The sequence below is a fragment of the Corvus brachyrhynchos genome, unplaced genomic scaffold, assembly GCF_000691975.1.
Source record: "Corvus brachyrhynchos isolate BGI_N302 unplaced genomic scaffold, ASM69197v1 scaffold158, whole genome shotgun sequence".
NCBI lineage: Eukaryota > Metazoa > Chordata > Aves > Passeriformes > Corvidae > Corvus > Corvus brachyrhynchos.
This window is the reverse complement of record NW_008239756.1, coordinates 824,080-839,765: the sequence shown is the minus strand read 5'-3', so window position 1 is coordinate 839,765 and position 15,686 is coordinate 824,080. Positions and strand designations below refer to the sequence as shown.

The window sequence follows — 15,686 nt, the reverse complement described above, 5'->3', positions numbered from 1 at the left end:
AGCAGGAAAAGGCACTGCAGGAATTTGCCTGTTTTCTGGGAAATCAGCATTAGAACTTCTTTTCTTTTGCATCAGAGTAGAGTCTTCCAGATTTTCCTGCCTGCTCCTACCTTCACCACCAGATTTAAACCCCCCCCAGTTGCCTTGCTGGAGACGAAACACGGAGATTTGGAGTTAATCATTCTGGGCCAGCAGCTTTTTTTAGCTGGGCAGCTCCTTGAACATTTGCAAGTGAACAAAAATAGAAACAACACCAACAAATTAAAACATATCTACTTCTACAGCCAGACATCTTCCCTGAAGCTTGAGAGGTGGGAGTTTGCCACAGCTCAAAGTAACTCTGCCTTCCCCCACCACCATTTTCCTTTTCTTTTTCCTTCCCTTTCACTGTTTTTTTTCCTTTTAATATGAACTTTATTGCACTGAAAACTAAAGGAGGATGAGGCTAAAATAAGAGGAAAACCACCAAATACAGAATGTATCGTTACAGGGTGAAGGAGTAATGGGTACAAACTGGAAGAGGGGAAATTTAGGTGCAATATCAGCAAGAAAATTTCTGTTGTGAGGGTGGTGAGACACTGAACAGGTTGTGGCTGCCCCATCTCTGGGAGCATTCCAGGCCAGGTTGGAGCAACCTGGTCCAGTGGAAGGTGTCCCTGCCCATGGCAGGGTGCAATGAAATCATTTTTAGGGTCCTTTCCGAGCCACGCCGTTGCGGATTAAACCCCTTGCCCAGACATGGGAGGGTTTGGCCTCAATGCCTCAAAATTCAAGGGGTTTTCAGGGAATTTTAGTTGAGGCCACACCATGCCAGGAGACCGAGGCTTTGAGGGAAGAGTTGGAAAGAAAATTCCCTGACAAGTTTTCTGGCTCTGAAGCTGCTCTACCAACACAGCAGGTTCCCCAAGCAGCTCTTGCAGAAGTCATCAGTAACACCAGGGCACTGCCAGTCCTTTATCAACCCAGTCAAAAGCCAGAGCTCACCTTTTGCCAGGCGTTCCAGCCTCTTGCCGTGCTCCGGGGGAATGGCATACCTGGGAGGAGGTAACACAGACAACAATCAAAATCATCAGTCTTTAATGTAAAACCAGTGAAGGGAAAAGTCTAGGAACAAGTGGGGTAATAACCCTCAGCACAGCACACAGGCTGGCAATATAACCACAGCTCTACACGTCTGAAAGGCACCAGTAACACACAGCCCATGGAAAAAAGCCAGCATTTAATACAAGTCCTTAGACATGTCACATGAAGTGTGTTATTTTCCTGCCCTTTTTTTCAAACTGCATCACAAGATTTCACAAGGTAGAAGGAAAATCGAGAAGACAAAGTGATGATACAGCACTGGAAACCCCAGAAATAACTCAGTGCAGGGAACAGCAGGTGTGTTCTCCATGGGGAGAATATCTGCAAAATAAAATTGTGTTAAATCTTAATAAGCAAGAAACGTTGGATGGGCTGAAAAGGTGTAAAGGAGGGTCTGTGTGCTTTGGAAAAGAATAAAACCTTCTTCTGTGTAAATAGCTTTCATTTTATTCAAAAAAGTAAATATTCTTCACCACAGCTCAAGCAGTCATGGCTCAATCCTTATGTCCATGATGGATTTTATTGTCTGATGTGAAATAATGGAATTAAAGTATTCAATAATTTTCTCAATGAGGTGATTGAAATTGCAGGGTCTCCTGAGGAAAACATCATTAAAGGGTGCAGGGAACAACTTCTACACTTGCTAAAGACAGTTTTCTTAGATTAGGGGTAAATAAAGTGCAAAAGAATTTGATTGGAATTTTTTTTGAGTGCAAATTATTGAACATAATTCTGAAAAACAATCAATGGTCTGAAGTCCCACGGGTCACAGACACAGGGCCGGGTGTGCCCAGCATGTACAAAAATCAGGGAAGTTTCAAATGGCTCTTTTTCTTCCCAAAAGCTGTTAGTTCTCTTAGTGCTTTGAAGTTCACAATATTCTCAGGAGCAAAGCCCAGGTGACAAAGATTTATGTGGTCAGGTTATAAGAAGGGAACTGAATACCAGGATACATTTAAACGTGTTTAACATGATGGCACACAATAATATTGCCAATGGAAATTGTAAATCATTGGTTACACTCTGCAGCAAATTAAATATGGCTCTCCCTGCTTTTTGTGACAGAGAATTCTGAGAATTTACATTTGTGGGAATGGCATTTATTGCCAGCTATAACTTCTCTTCAAAGTGAATAATAAAAAATGCATTATTTTTGCTATTTCAAATAAAGATGTCAAACCCACCCTGTCTCATTCCCCACGCTGGGAACAGGATATTGCAGGAGGGGACTCAACAACAGGTGCCCAGCACTGCCCCTCTTAGGGTGGGGGCTCAAAATGCACCTGATCTGGGGGATTTCAGCTGGGCAAATTCTCCATTTTCAAGTGTAAAAGCCCAGTGTGGGGAGAAGCAGCTCGAAGCCATAACCTGTGTCACGAAATCAAACACACCTGAGCTGGCCTGGCAGGGGGGAATGACAGCACACGAATCCTACACAGGGGCCTTCAGGGTTTAGACACTAAGCTGATTTAAACTGATGGCTTAAAAAAAATTTAAGGCAAAACACTATGTAGCACCTAATCTTGTAAAACAATAAATGCAGCAATGGACTCCCAACATCCCCTGACCAAAGTTTGACAGTGCCTTAAATTGCATAATTATCAAACAATTCAATTTCATTTGTCTGGGACAAAGCTAGTGGCTTTTATTTTACAAAGACCATTCATCACTTACATAAATGTGATAAAACTAATCCCGATCCAAAGCTCCTTTGTGGGATTAATGTCCCTTAAAACAGGGAAATGAGACATTCCATTCCTTCTGGGAAAAATGCTGAAGGATTGGGAAAGAACTAATTTATGGCTACAAGGCTGCTGATGATTAATGTAATATCCCCAGTCTACAATGCAACCTTCACTTAATTAGTGCCTGTAATTGGGAGTTGTAAAGATAAGATTAATTGAATCTTGAGGATGTTAAAAGTTTAATACATTGGAACATGGTTATTGTGTTATCTGAAACTGCAGCCTGCAAAAAGCCAAGCGAGGCTTTAGAGAACGGCCCATGGAGAGACAAAGAAAAAAGACTTGCTTGGATAGAAACCAGCCAGAGAGGAGGAATTTCCAGCTTATAAAAAAGAACTATATGTAATAATATACAAATCAAAATACCCCAGCACAGAATGGCAATAGCTGACTCCAATTTTAGAATTTAACTTTTTTCTTTGGGCCAGTCTTTAGGAAGCAGAGCCTACACATCCCTCTGCATTTATTCTTAGGAATTCAAAATATTAACTGCAGAAGAGAATTAAAAGTAGGTCAAATTCTGCTTTAAGTTAGGCTCACAAATCTGACTGATTTACATAAAGATAGGCAATAAAGACAGAATTTGGGCTGCTATTTAAAACCAGGAAGAGAAACAGGAGGCTCCTGCACGTATGGCACAGATTGAGCTCCATCTACACATAAAATGATTGATTACGAGGCAGAACAACAATGGAAAGACTAAAAATTGCTGCAATCAAAGGGGTGCAGTTACTGAGCAATGAACACCCACGGAGGGCTGGCTTTGTGTGGCACTCGTGGCACTGACCCCCTGCTCTCTGGGCAGAACACCCCAGCACTTGCTGGGGACAGGAGTCCTGGTGTGCCTCAGCACAATTTGTCACCATCCCCACAGCTGGGGCTCAGCTCAGCTGCAAAACCTCAATTCCACAGGCAAGCCACAGGTCTGTGCGTGCTAAAAAACAACCAACTGTTTCCTTTTCTCTAGGCATGATTTCAACAGCCCCCAGTGCAGGGAACACTGACCTGGAGCCACAGGGCAGGGTCTGTCCCTCTGGCTCAGCCTGGTCCCCAGGAAAAGGGAGATTTACGGCCACAGAGCTAAAGCAGCAGCTGCTCGAAGATAAATCCAACTTCCAAGGCACTGGGCTTGCAAACCACCCTTCAGTCCATATTCCAGCGGTCAGCCTTGCAGAGGCTGACCAAGACAAAGGGCCAGGCTTCACCCAAAACCCTGCCACTCAGCACTTTGGGGGATTACAGCAGGAAAAATGTGCTGCTGCTCTGCCAGGGAGCGTGAGATTTACGCAATGGGGAAAGAAAAAACCAGCTCAAGATAAAAAAAGTTATAGTTCTGTGACTCAAATGTCATCTTACCCCAAAGTCAACAATTTGAAAGTAATATACTGAGCCTTTTAAATTACCTTTTTCTACTTTCCACCAAAACAACAGAAAATCCCTGAAGTGGATCAAGTACCACTTGTACACATCCAGAACTTGCTGTTCCGCAGGAAAGACTCTCAGCTTCCAAACTTATTTCATGAAACCTAATTCCAGCATTTCTGATCTCTACTTCCATGTCATTTTCTGAGTTCTTGAGTCAGGATCACAGGTCCAAAAGGTTTTGCCCCAAAGCTATAATTGGGTTAGAAAATTATCTTCCTGGAGTGATAGCTTGCTTTTGTTAATATGGAATCCCAAAATGGTTTGGGTTGGAAGAGATCTTAAATATCCATTTCCACCCCTGCCATGGCAGGGACACCTCCCACTGTCCCAGGCTGCTCCCAGCCCCAATGTCCAGCCTGGCCTTGGGCACTGCCAGGGATCCAGGGGCAGCCCCAGCTGCTCTGGGCACCCTGTGCCAGGGCATCACCTCCCTCTCAGGGAAGAACTCCTTCCCAACATGAGTTTAACTGGACAGTCCCCTCTCTATCCTTAACACAAAAGAGAGATCTGTCCTATTTGCCAGCATAGGATATCATTAATAGAGTAATTTTCTTGGTGTTTTGTTTATTCCCCTGGAATGGGGCTTGATGGATGTGGATAATTATCAGACTATAAAAGCCAGCAAATGTGCTATTTTCTATCGCTCTAAATCATCAAACAAATAAAGTGTGAAACAGCATTTCTGAATACAATTTTCCCCTCTAATGGCTTAGAATTATTATCAGGAACAATGAGAATAAATAAGTAAATGTCTTGTGAATTAAGAATTAAACAAGTGTGTCAGTAAGAACGAGCATTCAGGCCATCCTGGGATGCAGGGACCCCTTTGGAGGCCACCAGGGAATGATGTAACAGGGAATTCACTCAGGCAGCTTCCAGCACCAGGTGCTCCTCAGGGACCTCCCAGTCTCAGGTTCTCCCCTCACTGCTGCTTCCTCAAAGGGAGTCAGCTCAGTTTTGGCTTCCAGTGGCCAAAAAGACACTAAAAACTTCATCCACAGCACCCTGCTCATATCTGGTTTTCCTTGCTTAAGAGGAATTTTTCTCACCTGAAGCCATCTCCACCTTTGGCAGAGCACCAGACCATCCTGTCCCTTCATCCAACATCCCCCAAAGCTTCCTAGACCTTTTCTCCTCCAGCTGTCACTCCCAGAGTTTTTCATAGTTACACCTTGTTCCACACCTTATTTACACTCTCTTGCACCAACACAGAGCAATTAAGCAGTGATTATTTCACCAAATGCCACACTCCCACTCTCTGGGAGTCCAGACTCCATGGGCTGGAGGAGCTTCAACCACAAGACTTTGGAAATGTCACTTCAGTGCGGTTCCTGTGAGAAGGTAAGAAACTCAATTTCACAGAGTCTGCACAAGGTCTGCCCAAGCAGGCCCCACACAGTTTAACACACCATAATTACTGGAATAAGGAACAGAAACAGAACAGGAGCAGCACATTCAGAATGCCCAGGCCCATGTGTCAAGCTGGGGTGAGTTATCTGTCTTCAAAGTAGATTTAATTGTGCCAAGAACGCTGACCCTTTGAAGATTCAAATGCCAACCTGCTCTCAGCCACGACAGGCAGAATGAAAAGCTGCTATTTCAGTCTCTGTAAGGCAAAGGGTGCCCATAAACCCAGAATCTGAACCCCGACCTTCAACATCTTTAGCCCCCATGACAGCAGCCAAGGCTCCAAAGAAAACCCCTCGTCCATCAGGAATATTTATCACCCAACAGAACCATTAAGAACCACCATTAGCACAGGGTGGGTGCTCCCTGCAAAGTTCAGATCCTGCTCCTAAGGCCTCATTTTTCTACAAGGTAAAACACTCATTAAACAACATCTCCTCACTGTGTCAGAGCAAAGCACAGGGTAAACGTGGGGGTTTCCACGCTAGAATACCCCAGAATATCCTGAGCTGGAAGAGACCCACAGGGATCAGAGTCCAACTCCTATTGTCCAACACTATTTTTAAGCTGTTTTGCCTGTAGGGGAAAAGAAAAAAGGTATTTCAACAAGAAGAACTGATTGTTCCTTTGTTGGTAGCACTGTCACCTCCCTTCCATGGTCAGCTCTCTTTTCCTCACCTTCACCTTCCTCCGTAATTAACCTCCCTTCATCCCTCTCTCCCCACAATTTGTTAAAATACTGAAATCAACTCCTTTTCTTCTTCTCATCAAATCTGAGGTTGGCTCACACTGAATGGGCTGGAAATATCCTGTCTGCCTTCTCAAGATCCTGGTCAGGAAGGAAAATCTCTGGATTCCCTCTCCTATCCCCTTCTGCTGCGTCCCATCAGGAATGCAAGCACTGCTCTGGAGATAAGATGACACAGGGATCAGAGAGCTCCTTGTTCCTGGGAAAGAGCCTCTATCAAGTGCCTGCAGTTTTATCTTTAATGGATCATTTCACAGGACAACAGATGATGGAATCCAGTATCTTTAACCAGCAGTGTCAATGATTTCAAATAATGACATTTTTATTGAAATACACCCAGGGAGAGAGATAAACACAGAGGCTGGGGAGAATCAACTCCAAAAGCCATTATTAGGAGTAAATAAGTAATGACAGGACCAAATTACAACCCCAAAACACACCAAACACTTCTGCCTCCCACAGCTGCTCAGTGCAACCCTTGGGGAACCAGCACAGAGAGAAAATCAGGGCAAAGCTGCTCAGGAAGGGTCTGGGCAGCACCAAACACACCCAGCACTCACCCATGGGCGATTTCACTCCAGCCAATCACTTTTCCACACACAGAACTTCCTCATGATCCACAGTATGAAGAAATGGCAGCGATTTTGCTGCCAATGGAACAACAGGATAAAAAACTTCCTCCTTCCCCAGAGAAACTGAAGTTGCAGTTGCAAAGTCTCCATTTGTTTTCCAGTAAGGATGGGCAGAATACCTCAGGTTACTCTGAAGTTGGGATCAAATCCCCAGGGATTGAGTACTGGAAGATTAGAGTCAAGCCTAACTTGTGCCAATCATGTACTTCTAAAAGACTCCTCAACCCTTAAAGTTGCCTTTAGCTAGAAATAGGATTAAAGAGCCATTAGTTTCAAGAAGTGACATTAGACAGGAGCTTCTTAAAATTCTGATTTTAAAGCAATATGAATTTTCAAGAGGTACAACTGAACTCCAAGATTAGCACAATGGGCTACTTTCACAGTGATTCACTAACCCCCAACTCAATGAATACAAAGAGATTTTTCCAGCACTCCAAATGCAATTTTAAAATACTATTTTAAAGCAGAGAATTTAATGTGAACAACCATCTGCTCTTGGAAGGACTCTCGCTGCCCCAGTCCAGTCAGCTCCACAGCACAAATGCCAGGCACAAAGCACAAAATTACAGAGCACATTGGAGTGTCTCTCCCTCCACGTGTAAAAATATCCCACAGCCTGCCTCTGTCTGCAGTGAATGAGCAGCATGAAGGAGCCATTTTACTAAGAAAAGGTGTTTGGGGAAAAACATTATGAAGTCATTTACTCATTCAGTTTAGCCAAGAAGATAATTAGTGCACAATTCAACAGAGATGAATGACTACAATATTCATCCCCTTGCCATTCCCCGTTATTTGTTTGGAAGAACCTGTTCACATCAGATTTATTTCCCTAAACTGGCAATCAGATTATTAATTACTGGTTGTTTTTGTAGTGGATACCATACAAATAGAAAGAAAAGCAAAGATTATGCTTCAAAGAGCCTGTGTTCTAAAATAATAGCTCATTTCAGCTCCAGAAACAAGGAGAAAAAAGGTAACCAGGGGAGATCAGAGATATCTGTGCCTTGTACCAAGTGACCTGTGTGAGCTGCCTCCTTCACCAGGCACAGCAACACGTACTCCTGAAAAAACCACGGATAATTGCCTACAGCAGAACAAAAGAAATTTGCTCATGAGTAATGAAAGATATTCTTAGATTAGGAAACCCCTTGTGCTAGAGGTGCAATGCCTCTACACACACACTCTTTTCTTTTTTGAGGAGAAAAAATCCAGCATTCCAAAGGTTTAATGCTCCTCATCCATCAAACTGCACCATTTCCAACTACAACTGCTTTGAAGTGAGCGCTGTGTTCTTGTCAGCATCAAAGCCACAAGTGTTGTAGCTGAGATTTGATAAAGATCACTGACACAGTTTGTAAAGTTTCCTGTATTTCTTCTGTTTGATCCCCTTTGTGTCTCTGATTGGGCAGTTGGAAATGAAGTGGATGCAAACCCAGCACATCTATTCCTCGGAACATTAAGGGGTTAACAAGTGCACAGCTCTCAGACAGCACAGAGTGCTATTTAAGTGCTGTCATTACTACAGGCTCCTCTTATTTTAAACCACACTTGTGCTGCACTTGGCATCACCCCTCGACAATTTTCTCTGCTGAGTAAAGAAAAAAAAAATCCCCGCTGATTTCTGCCAACGTGTTAACAAAATGTGAATAAAGACAAAGCTCTGCAGCACCACTCTTGGTTCCTCCCGGCCTTTCCAAGCCCTGCTTCCAGCACGATGCCAAGCTGGAATTTGCAAGCTCATTGTCCCACAGGGCCCAAGTCAGATCAGGCTGAAGGAGTGAGATGGAGCATGGAAGCACATCTCCCTCCCCTCCTGTCTCAGCGCTCTGCTCAAAAGCCTCTGTTATTAAACCAATCTGTGATCCTGTCAGACTTCCATAGATCTTCATTTCAAATCAGGCCTGAGCTCTGAGCAGACACTTTCCAAAGGCAGGAATGAGTTGGAGCAAGAGCCTTCCTGGATCAAAGACCTGTTTCTCTCAATCCAGCTGGGGCTCCTGAGCTGACAGCAATGACCGTGCTGTAGACACAGCACAGACCACCAGGGCAGTGGGGTGGGAGCCACCTGAGGATGCCGCTGTGGAAATGGGGACGTGACCCCAGAGCAGCACCTCGTCCTTCTGAGATCATGACGGAAAGTGCCAAGAGGAACCACAGGTGGGAAGGGTCTCCTCTTTGCTGGGTCAGCTACAACAACTCACAGATGAACCTCAGCCTCTAAGATTTCTAATTTCAACCAACTGAACAGGCTCAGTAAAGGCAACCAAAAATGCAGAGACCGAAAACTAAAACGGCAGCAGAGTACAAAACAATTCCCTGCCTTTTGCAGTGGGTTTGGGTGAGAATAAAAACCAAAGAGGGCTCTGGAGGGGAAGCACAGACAGCACCGAGCTGAGTGAAAGGGGTGCTGAGGCTGAGGTCAATCCATCTGTGCTCTCACAGAGCACCAGTCCCTCCTCAGACAAGTTCCACAGTTGATTCCATCAGTCCCAGAGTCTGGCTTGACATTCATGGCATTTTCTCTCAGTTAGATGAGGGTGAATGAAGAAAGGCAATACATGAGTCCTAACTCCCCAAATCCTGTGCCTCCTCTGCAGCAGAAAAATGACCTTTCAATAATCTCTCTACAGCAGCCTAATGAAAGACCACAAAAACCCGAGTCTATTAAAAGAGAAATCTGCACTATTCCACTGCAGCACCTGATTGGGAAGATAATCCACAAACACAAGTCAGAGCTCATTCAGGTCCTGGAACGTGGTGACCCTGTGGATTCTGAAAGCAAACCACCAGCCAGCACTGGCCCCGTCCCGATGGATCCACCTCATCCTTCTCCCACAGCACCACCTCCAGGATGAAGGGCTGGGAGCTGGGCTGGGTACCGGCGGCAGAGTGGTTTGTATTGATTAACTAATGACTGCAGTGCGTGCAGGGCTGTGTTAATAACTCACTGCTCTGCTCTCAGTTATCAGGGAATTACAGGGGGATACAACTCTGCATTTCAACACATCCCTCCTTCCATGCATCTCCCAGCAAATCAACATGCACATGGATTCTCAGTGCAGAAAGCCCATCCCAAAGCAGCTTTCACCTTCATTTTAGAAGAGTCAGGAGAGTGAAAAGCTGTTCTGCCTGGTCATACTTTATCTCACTTTCCTTTTATTCCTTTTAATGAATATCCCTGTTCCTTTCTCTCTCCCTTTTATCAACAGAAAAGGGTCTTGCTTTGCCAAATCTGCCTGAGAGCAAATGGTGTTGCAGTTAATCTAGAAATCAACCACCACCATAAATTCTGCTCATTCTCCATCCAAAACTGTAGAGCTGAAAAACAGATTACATGGGACAGCAGAGGCAGGAAGGAAATCTGGAAGCTGTGAGGAGCTGCCATTGTGGCCAAATGGCCTTCCCTGCTTCTTCTTTCTCTCCACTCCACCCAAAAAGCCTCCAAACACCTCTGCTGCCAGGCCTGGAACACGTTTAAGAGCAAGGACACCTCACACACTTCCCATGGAAGATGATGCAGACTTTGGGGATTGAGGGAGGAAAGGCTGCAGAATCTTCTCCTGAATTCCCTAACACCAAGAAACAGGAAAAGTGAAACTCAGAAAAATAAAAATCCTCAGCATGGAGCATCAGCTCCCTCAAGGGCAAATCTCAGCTGTGATTCCAGCTAATGCAGCCTGAGGAATCTCAGGATCTCCAGACTGCAAGGGCTACTGAGATCCCAATAATGCACACCTGCAGTCACATCTGATCCCTGCAGTGACTCCAGCAGCCTGGGCAGTGCCCCCCAAGAGGAGGGAATGGCAGGAGGCAATAACTGATGAAGGGACAGTGCCCTGCCCCCTGCAGCCACACAGTTCCCTACCAAACATTAAAGCAGTGGTGGAATTACGCCGAGCTCATGGAACATCTGGGAGAGCGTTAAAGCAGGGAGACAGAGCAGAACATCACACAGGAGAGGCGGTGAGGGGCCAGCACCCTGCACGGAAAGTGAGGAGAGAAGCTGCAAGAGTTAAGCTCCACGACTGTGTTAGGTCATTTTCCTCCTCCAAGGCAGTTTTCCAGGGATTAACATTTTCTATTCTAAGGGGAGGACAGGACAAGAGTTCAGCTAAGAAAGCTGCAGTGCTCCCCAGGACAAGAGTGAGAAATACAACCAGGGAGATCCTCAGCACTTCAGAGCTGCTGCTGCTTCAGGAGCTGCTTTTAGCCAAGGACAGAGAGGGCTCCTTTGGGAATCCTCTCCCAAGGGAACAACCACATCTTGGTTTAAATCTCCCCCTCACAGGCCTGTTAGGAAAGGTGACGTTTCCCTGCTGACAGCAGCACTACCAGATACAACAAAGGTACTAAACTGTAGATGTTATGAGAAAGTCATGGAATCCCAGAATGGTTGGGGTTGGAAGGGAGCTTAAAGTGCATCCAGTGCCACCCCTGCCATGGGCAGGGACACCTCCCACTGGCCCAGGTGGCTCCAAACCCTGTCCAGCCTGGCCTTAGGCACTGCCAGGGATGGAGCAGCCACAAGTCCTCCTATGGATTTGCCTTCCTCTGCTGAAGACTGGACTTACCCCGCCCAGGGAGCCTCTCTGGGCACCTGGAAGGAAGAAAGCAGAAATTCTAAAATATTTTAACCAACAAAGGCTTGGGGTAACTCTGTGGACCCTCAGGTTTGTAGTCTGCAGACTTCCACAAGACAGAGTTCCAGAAGTGTTTCTAGAATGTAATTGTATGTGACCAGTGCTTCCAACTAATCATATTATTTTAAAGTTCCTTTGGTAATTTGTCCTTAATTCCACATAAACTGCTGTTCTGGCATAAAGTGTACTTTGTGATATCAAAGTCAAACAGATTAGGCATGATCCACTTCCAGCGAGGGAGTGTTTTGGAGAGGAGATGATATAACTTAAAAGCTAAAGCTGGCTCCCTGTTTTAATTAAAGGGGATTAAACATCCATCATGATAAGGGAAAAGGGACATTTTATAAAAATCAATTACCTTCCTCAGTGTCAGTCTGGTTTAACACCTGCAGTTTCTGAGAGGAGGAGTGTAACATCCCCCCAGCACTCAGAGAAGGTAAATTAAACACTGTTGCTGTACAGCAAGATCAGTCACAAAATATCCAAGAAAAATAACTTCATTACCAATCAGGTGTTACACTGTTGACAAAAAAAAAAAAAAAGATGCACTCCTAAAGTGTATCTGGCAGATTCACAATACTGAGATTCAAAGTTTCCTGCAGCACTTCCCCACCCCAGGAAGCCTCCAGGTAGGGATTGCACATCTTTATGGAGATACAGGGAAGTGCTGGTGGAGCACCTCAGCGTTTAAAAATATTCTTTTGGAATTGCATCCGCTGCTCAATAAAATGCCATAATAACCATGAAGAATGAGGCCTGGCATGCAGCTTTGTTGCTTCTGTCATTATAAAATCAGTTTCTGCTTGCACCGTTTGACAATATGCTCAATTTTAGATCTCACACAGGAGTGTATGAGGTAATTACACATAATGTGTATAATTGATACCGTAAAAATTCCTACCAGAGAGGTTTAATATGGGGCTGCAGAATGAAATACATTTCTGTTTTTTCAAAAGTTTGAGACTATGAAAAGGTGGCAATTAAATTCCTAATGGGCGAGGGACATTTCTCTGTAATCTGAGAAAAAAGCAAGGAAAAGGCTGGATCTGGCAGCTCCCGCCTGAGGGGCTTCACATGAGGTTACACAACTGCTCCCAGTTCCGGGGGTGCTGCATGGGAAGTGCCCACACCTTCCACGCTTCCTCTTCAACCTGTCAGACTGATTTTCCAGCTGGAAACAACTGCAGTGTGAGCACGGCGTGGAGCAGAGCACGAGCCTGGGAACAGCACATCGGGAGGGATAATCCCCCCTGGAATGAGGCGAGTCCAAGCCAGGGCAGGGTGGGATGGGGGCTGCAGCAGCAGCAGCCCCTGGGGCTGAACACAAACAGTCCTGCTCTCCTCACTACAACACAACAGAACTCAGTAAATAAATGCACTGCAATCTACAGGCACAGATAAATCATTTAATGAGGCTGGGAACAGGAAAATGGCTGTTTTCCATTACCCCTTTGTTCTCCCTCATCACTGGGTGACCTTTCATTGCTCAACGGCTTCACTTGGTGCTGAACAAGTTTTTGAGCTGCATCCCAGTGACCCAACCCTGTGCAGACAGGTCCCAGTGCTGCAGCCTGTCCTGCTCTGCCAGGGCAAAGCACCGGCACCGGGAGGGCTGGCACAGGACTCCTCTGCAGTGACAGAGACACTCATTAATCAAGGACTTGTAAGACCAGGCAGATGCTCGTTAGCTTGTCCAGAGAAGCCACTTTCAGCTGGTGAAGCCAGCTTGCAGGGCGTTGGACTGGGGGGTCTCCAGAGGTCCCTTCCGACCCAAACAATTCTGGGATTTTGTGAAATAAACACAGACTTTTCCTAAAACCCACCTGAATGAGGTCTGGGAGGGAACTGACTCCTTTCCCCTGAGAAGATAGCAGGGCTGGTGGCTCCTCACCCTTCCCACAGCCTGGAGAGAAGCACCCCAAGATAATTTATGGGAGACACAAAGGAAGAGTTACGGTTTTTAACAGGCAATTCTGAAGCAGATACCACCAATATAGAGAGTCCTTGGTTCCACTGAATAAATATCTCTGACAGCCAAACAATAACTCTGCCTCTTATTTTAGAGCTCAACCCCAAACTGGTAGACTTTTTAACTCTCCACACTCCTGCTATTCCCTGAGGTGCTTCCAAGATGATCACTGTCAGAGTCACGGAGTCTATAAAAAGGACGAAGGAAGCTGGGAAATTTCCACAGAGGTGGTGCCAGCAAAACAGAACGAACATTTCAGCCATCCCTGAGTAAAGCCAGGCTGCAGCACTGGAATTCCATCAGTGCAGTCCAAGAGCTCCCCCAGCTGAGCTCTGGGATGGCTGCAGTCACTCCCAGAACGGCTCAGGTACCTGGAAAGTTCCAGATGTGCTCCAAAGGGATTGGGATTTACTCTTTGAAGCCAACGCTTGTTCAGAAGAGCTTGAGAACTCCTTAAGAGGACCTGTCACAGTGCAGAACAAGGAAGGAGTAACTTGGGGAGTGGCAAACTCCTGCCTTATGCTCAAGGGAAGAGCAGGGAGGCCCTGCCGAGCCAGCAGTGGCATCCTGTCACAACCCATCCCGTTCCGTGTCACACACTGTCACCTACCTACGACAACTCCATTGAAAGGGAAAACCTTCTGCTCCAAACGTGGTCTTGTCCTCAAAATCCTCATTTTCCCCCAGGTGGGGCAGCTTTAGAGAACGAGTGACTCTCACAAACACAGGCTGGAGAAAGGATGGAAAAACCCAACCCAAACCTCAGATCAGCTGCTCTCACCCCTCCTGGAGCTGCCCACTCCTGCTGGGACTGTGCTGGTGTCCCTGTGTTCCGTGGGCAAAGGGGACGAGGAGCTTCCTGTGGGCTGTGGCACCATCTGCTGGAGATGGGACCAGGAAAATGGGCTGGAATGAAGGGATTCTGGAGGAAAAACTGACAGGATCCAAACTGAGAGAATCATGGAATATCCTGAGCTGGGAGGGACCCACAGGAATGATCCATTCCAAGCCCTGGCCCTGCACAGACACCCCAAATCCCACCCTGGGCATCCCTGAGAGCGCTGTCCAAATGCTCTTGCAGCTCTGGCAGCCTCGGGGCTGGGACCATTCCCTGGGGAGCCTGGGCAGTGCCCAGCAGCCTCTGGGGGAAGAACCTTTCCCTGAGAGCAGTCACATCCCAGTCATAACCCAGAAATACATTTCTGGAGTTCAACCTTGTTTAACAGAGGCATCACAAGAGATTCTGCAAAATCCTCGTGCCTTGGACGGCAGCAGAGGATCAGGAATGCTGGGAAACAGATTTCATGACGTGTTGGAAGATTTTTTTAATTCCCATTCATGTTTCACAGATTCAGCCCCTCCTTCCACCCCTTTCCAGGCCTGGAAAAGAGCACTGGAGCCATTCATTCAGAGTCTGCTGGCTCCTGGGGGCTTTTCCCTGCCACAGGCACCAACACCCGGAGCCACTCAGAGTCACCAGGGACCCATAGCCCTGAGAGGTGGGAGGATCTCGTCTGCCACGGCCCGGGCACGGTGACAGCAGAGCCTCCCTGTGACATTTCAGCTCTAATTTGCACGCAAATGTCAATATTTATTAGTCACATCAAGATCTTCAGCAAAGCTCCCCTGGGTTGCTGAGCCTCTGCACTTATACTTTGAAATTGCTTGAAAAAAGAAGAATATTGGCTCTTGGTAACTTATTCCAGACTTCCTACGTTCTTCATTTCATCCTTAACTCTCAACTGCTTTTGTGAAAAGTTATTTCCAACCAGTCTATGCATCAACAGTGCTGAAAAATGCTTTACCATCAGGCCAAAAAATGACCATGGAAAAGTAACCTTTTAACTTAACTTGTCCCTGGAGCTGTGAACATATTTATGTATTTAAATAATGGAAATCTGAAAGTAACAGATGTTTCCTGCCTAGAGCACAGTGCAAGAACAACAGTGTTTCACTATTACAGTGCCTCTGAAGCATCCACACATTCCCATCCCCATTTGCTCTCCTGTGCATTAGACTGCAAAAATCCCCAAGTGT

At 45.9% G+C, this 15,686-nt stretch overlaps 1 protein-coding gene across 5 annotated transcripts in view; it reads right to left on the bottom strand.

Moving 5' to 3' along the window:
- Positions 1-15,686, bottom strand: part of KDM4B (lysine demethylase 4B) — a 49,300-nt gene that overhangs the window by 23,929 nt on the left and 9,685 nt on the right. For all 5 annotated transcript variants that reach the window (XM_017742515.1, XM_017742516.1, XM_017742513.1 and 2 more), the window contains one exon: positions 985-1,034. In XM_017742515.1, coding sequence (XP_017598004.1) covers positions 985-1,034 — 50 coding nt within the window. The remainder of the gene's footprint in view (positions 1-984; positions 1,035-15,686) is intronic.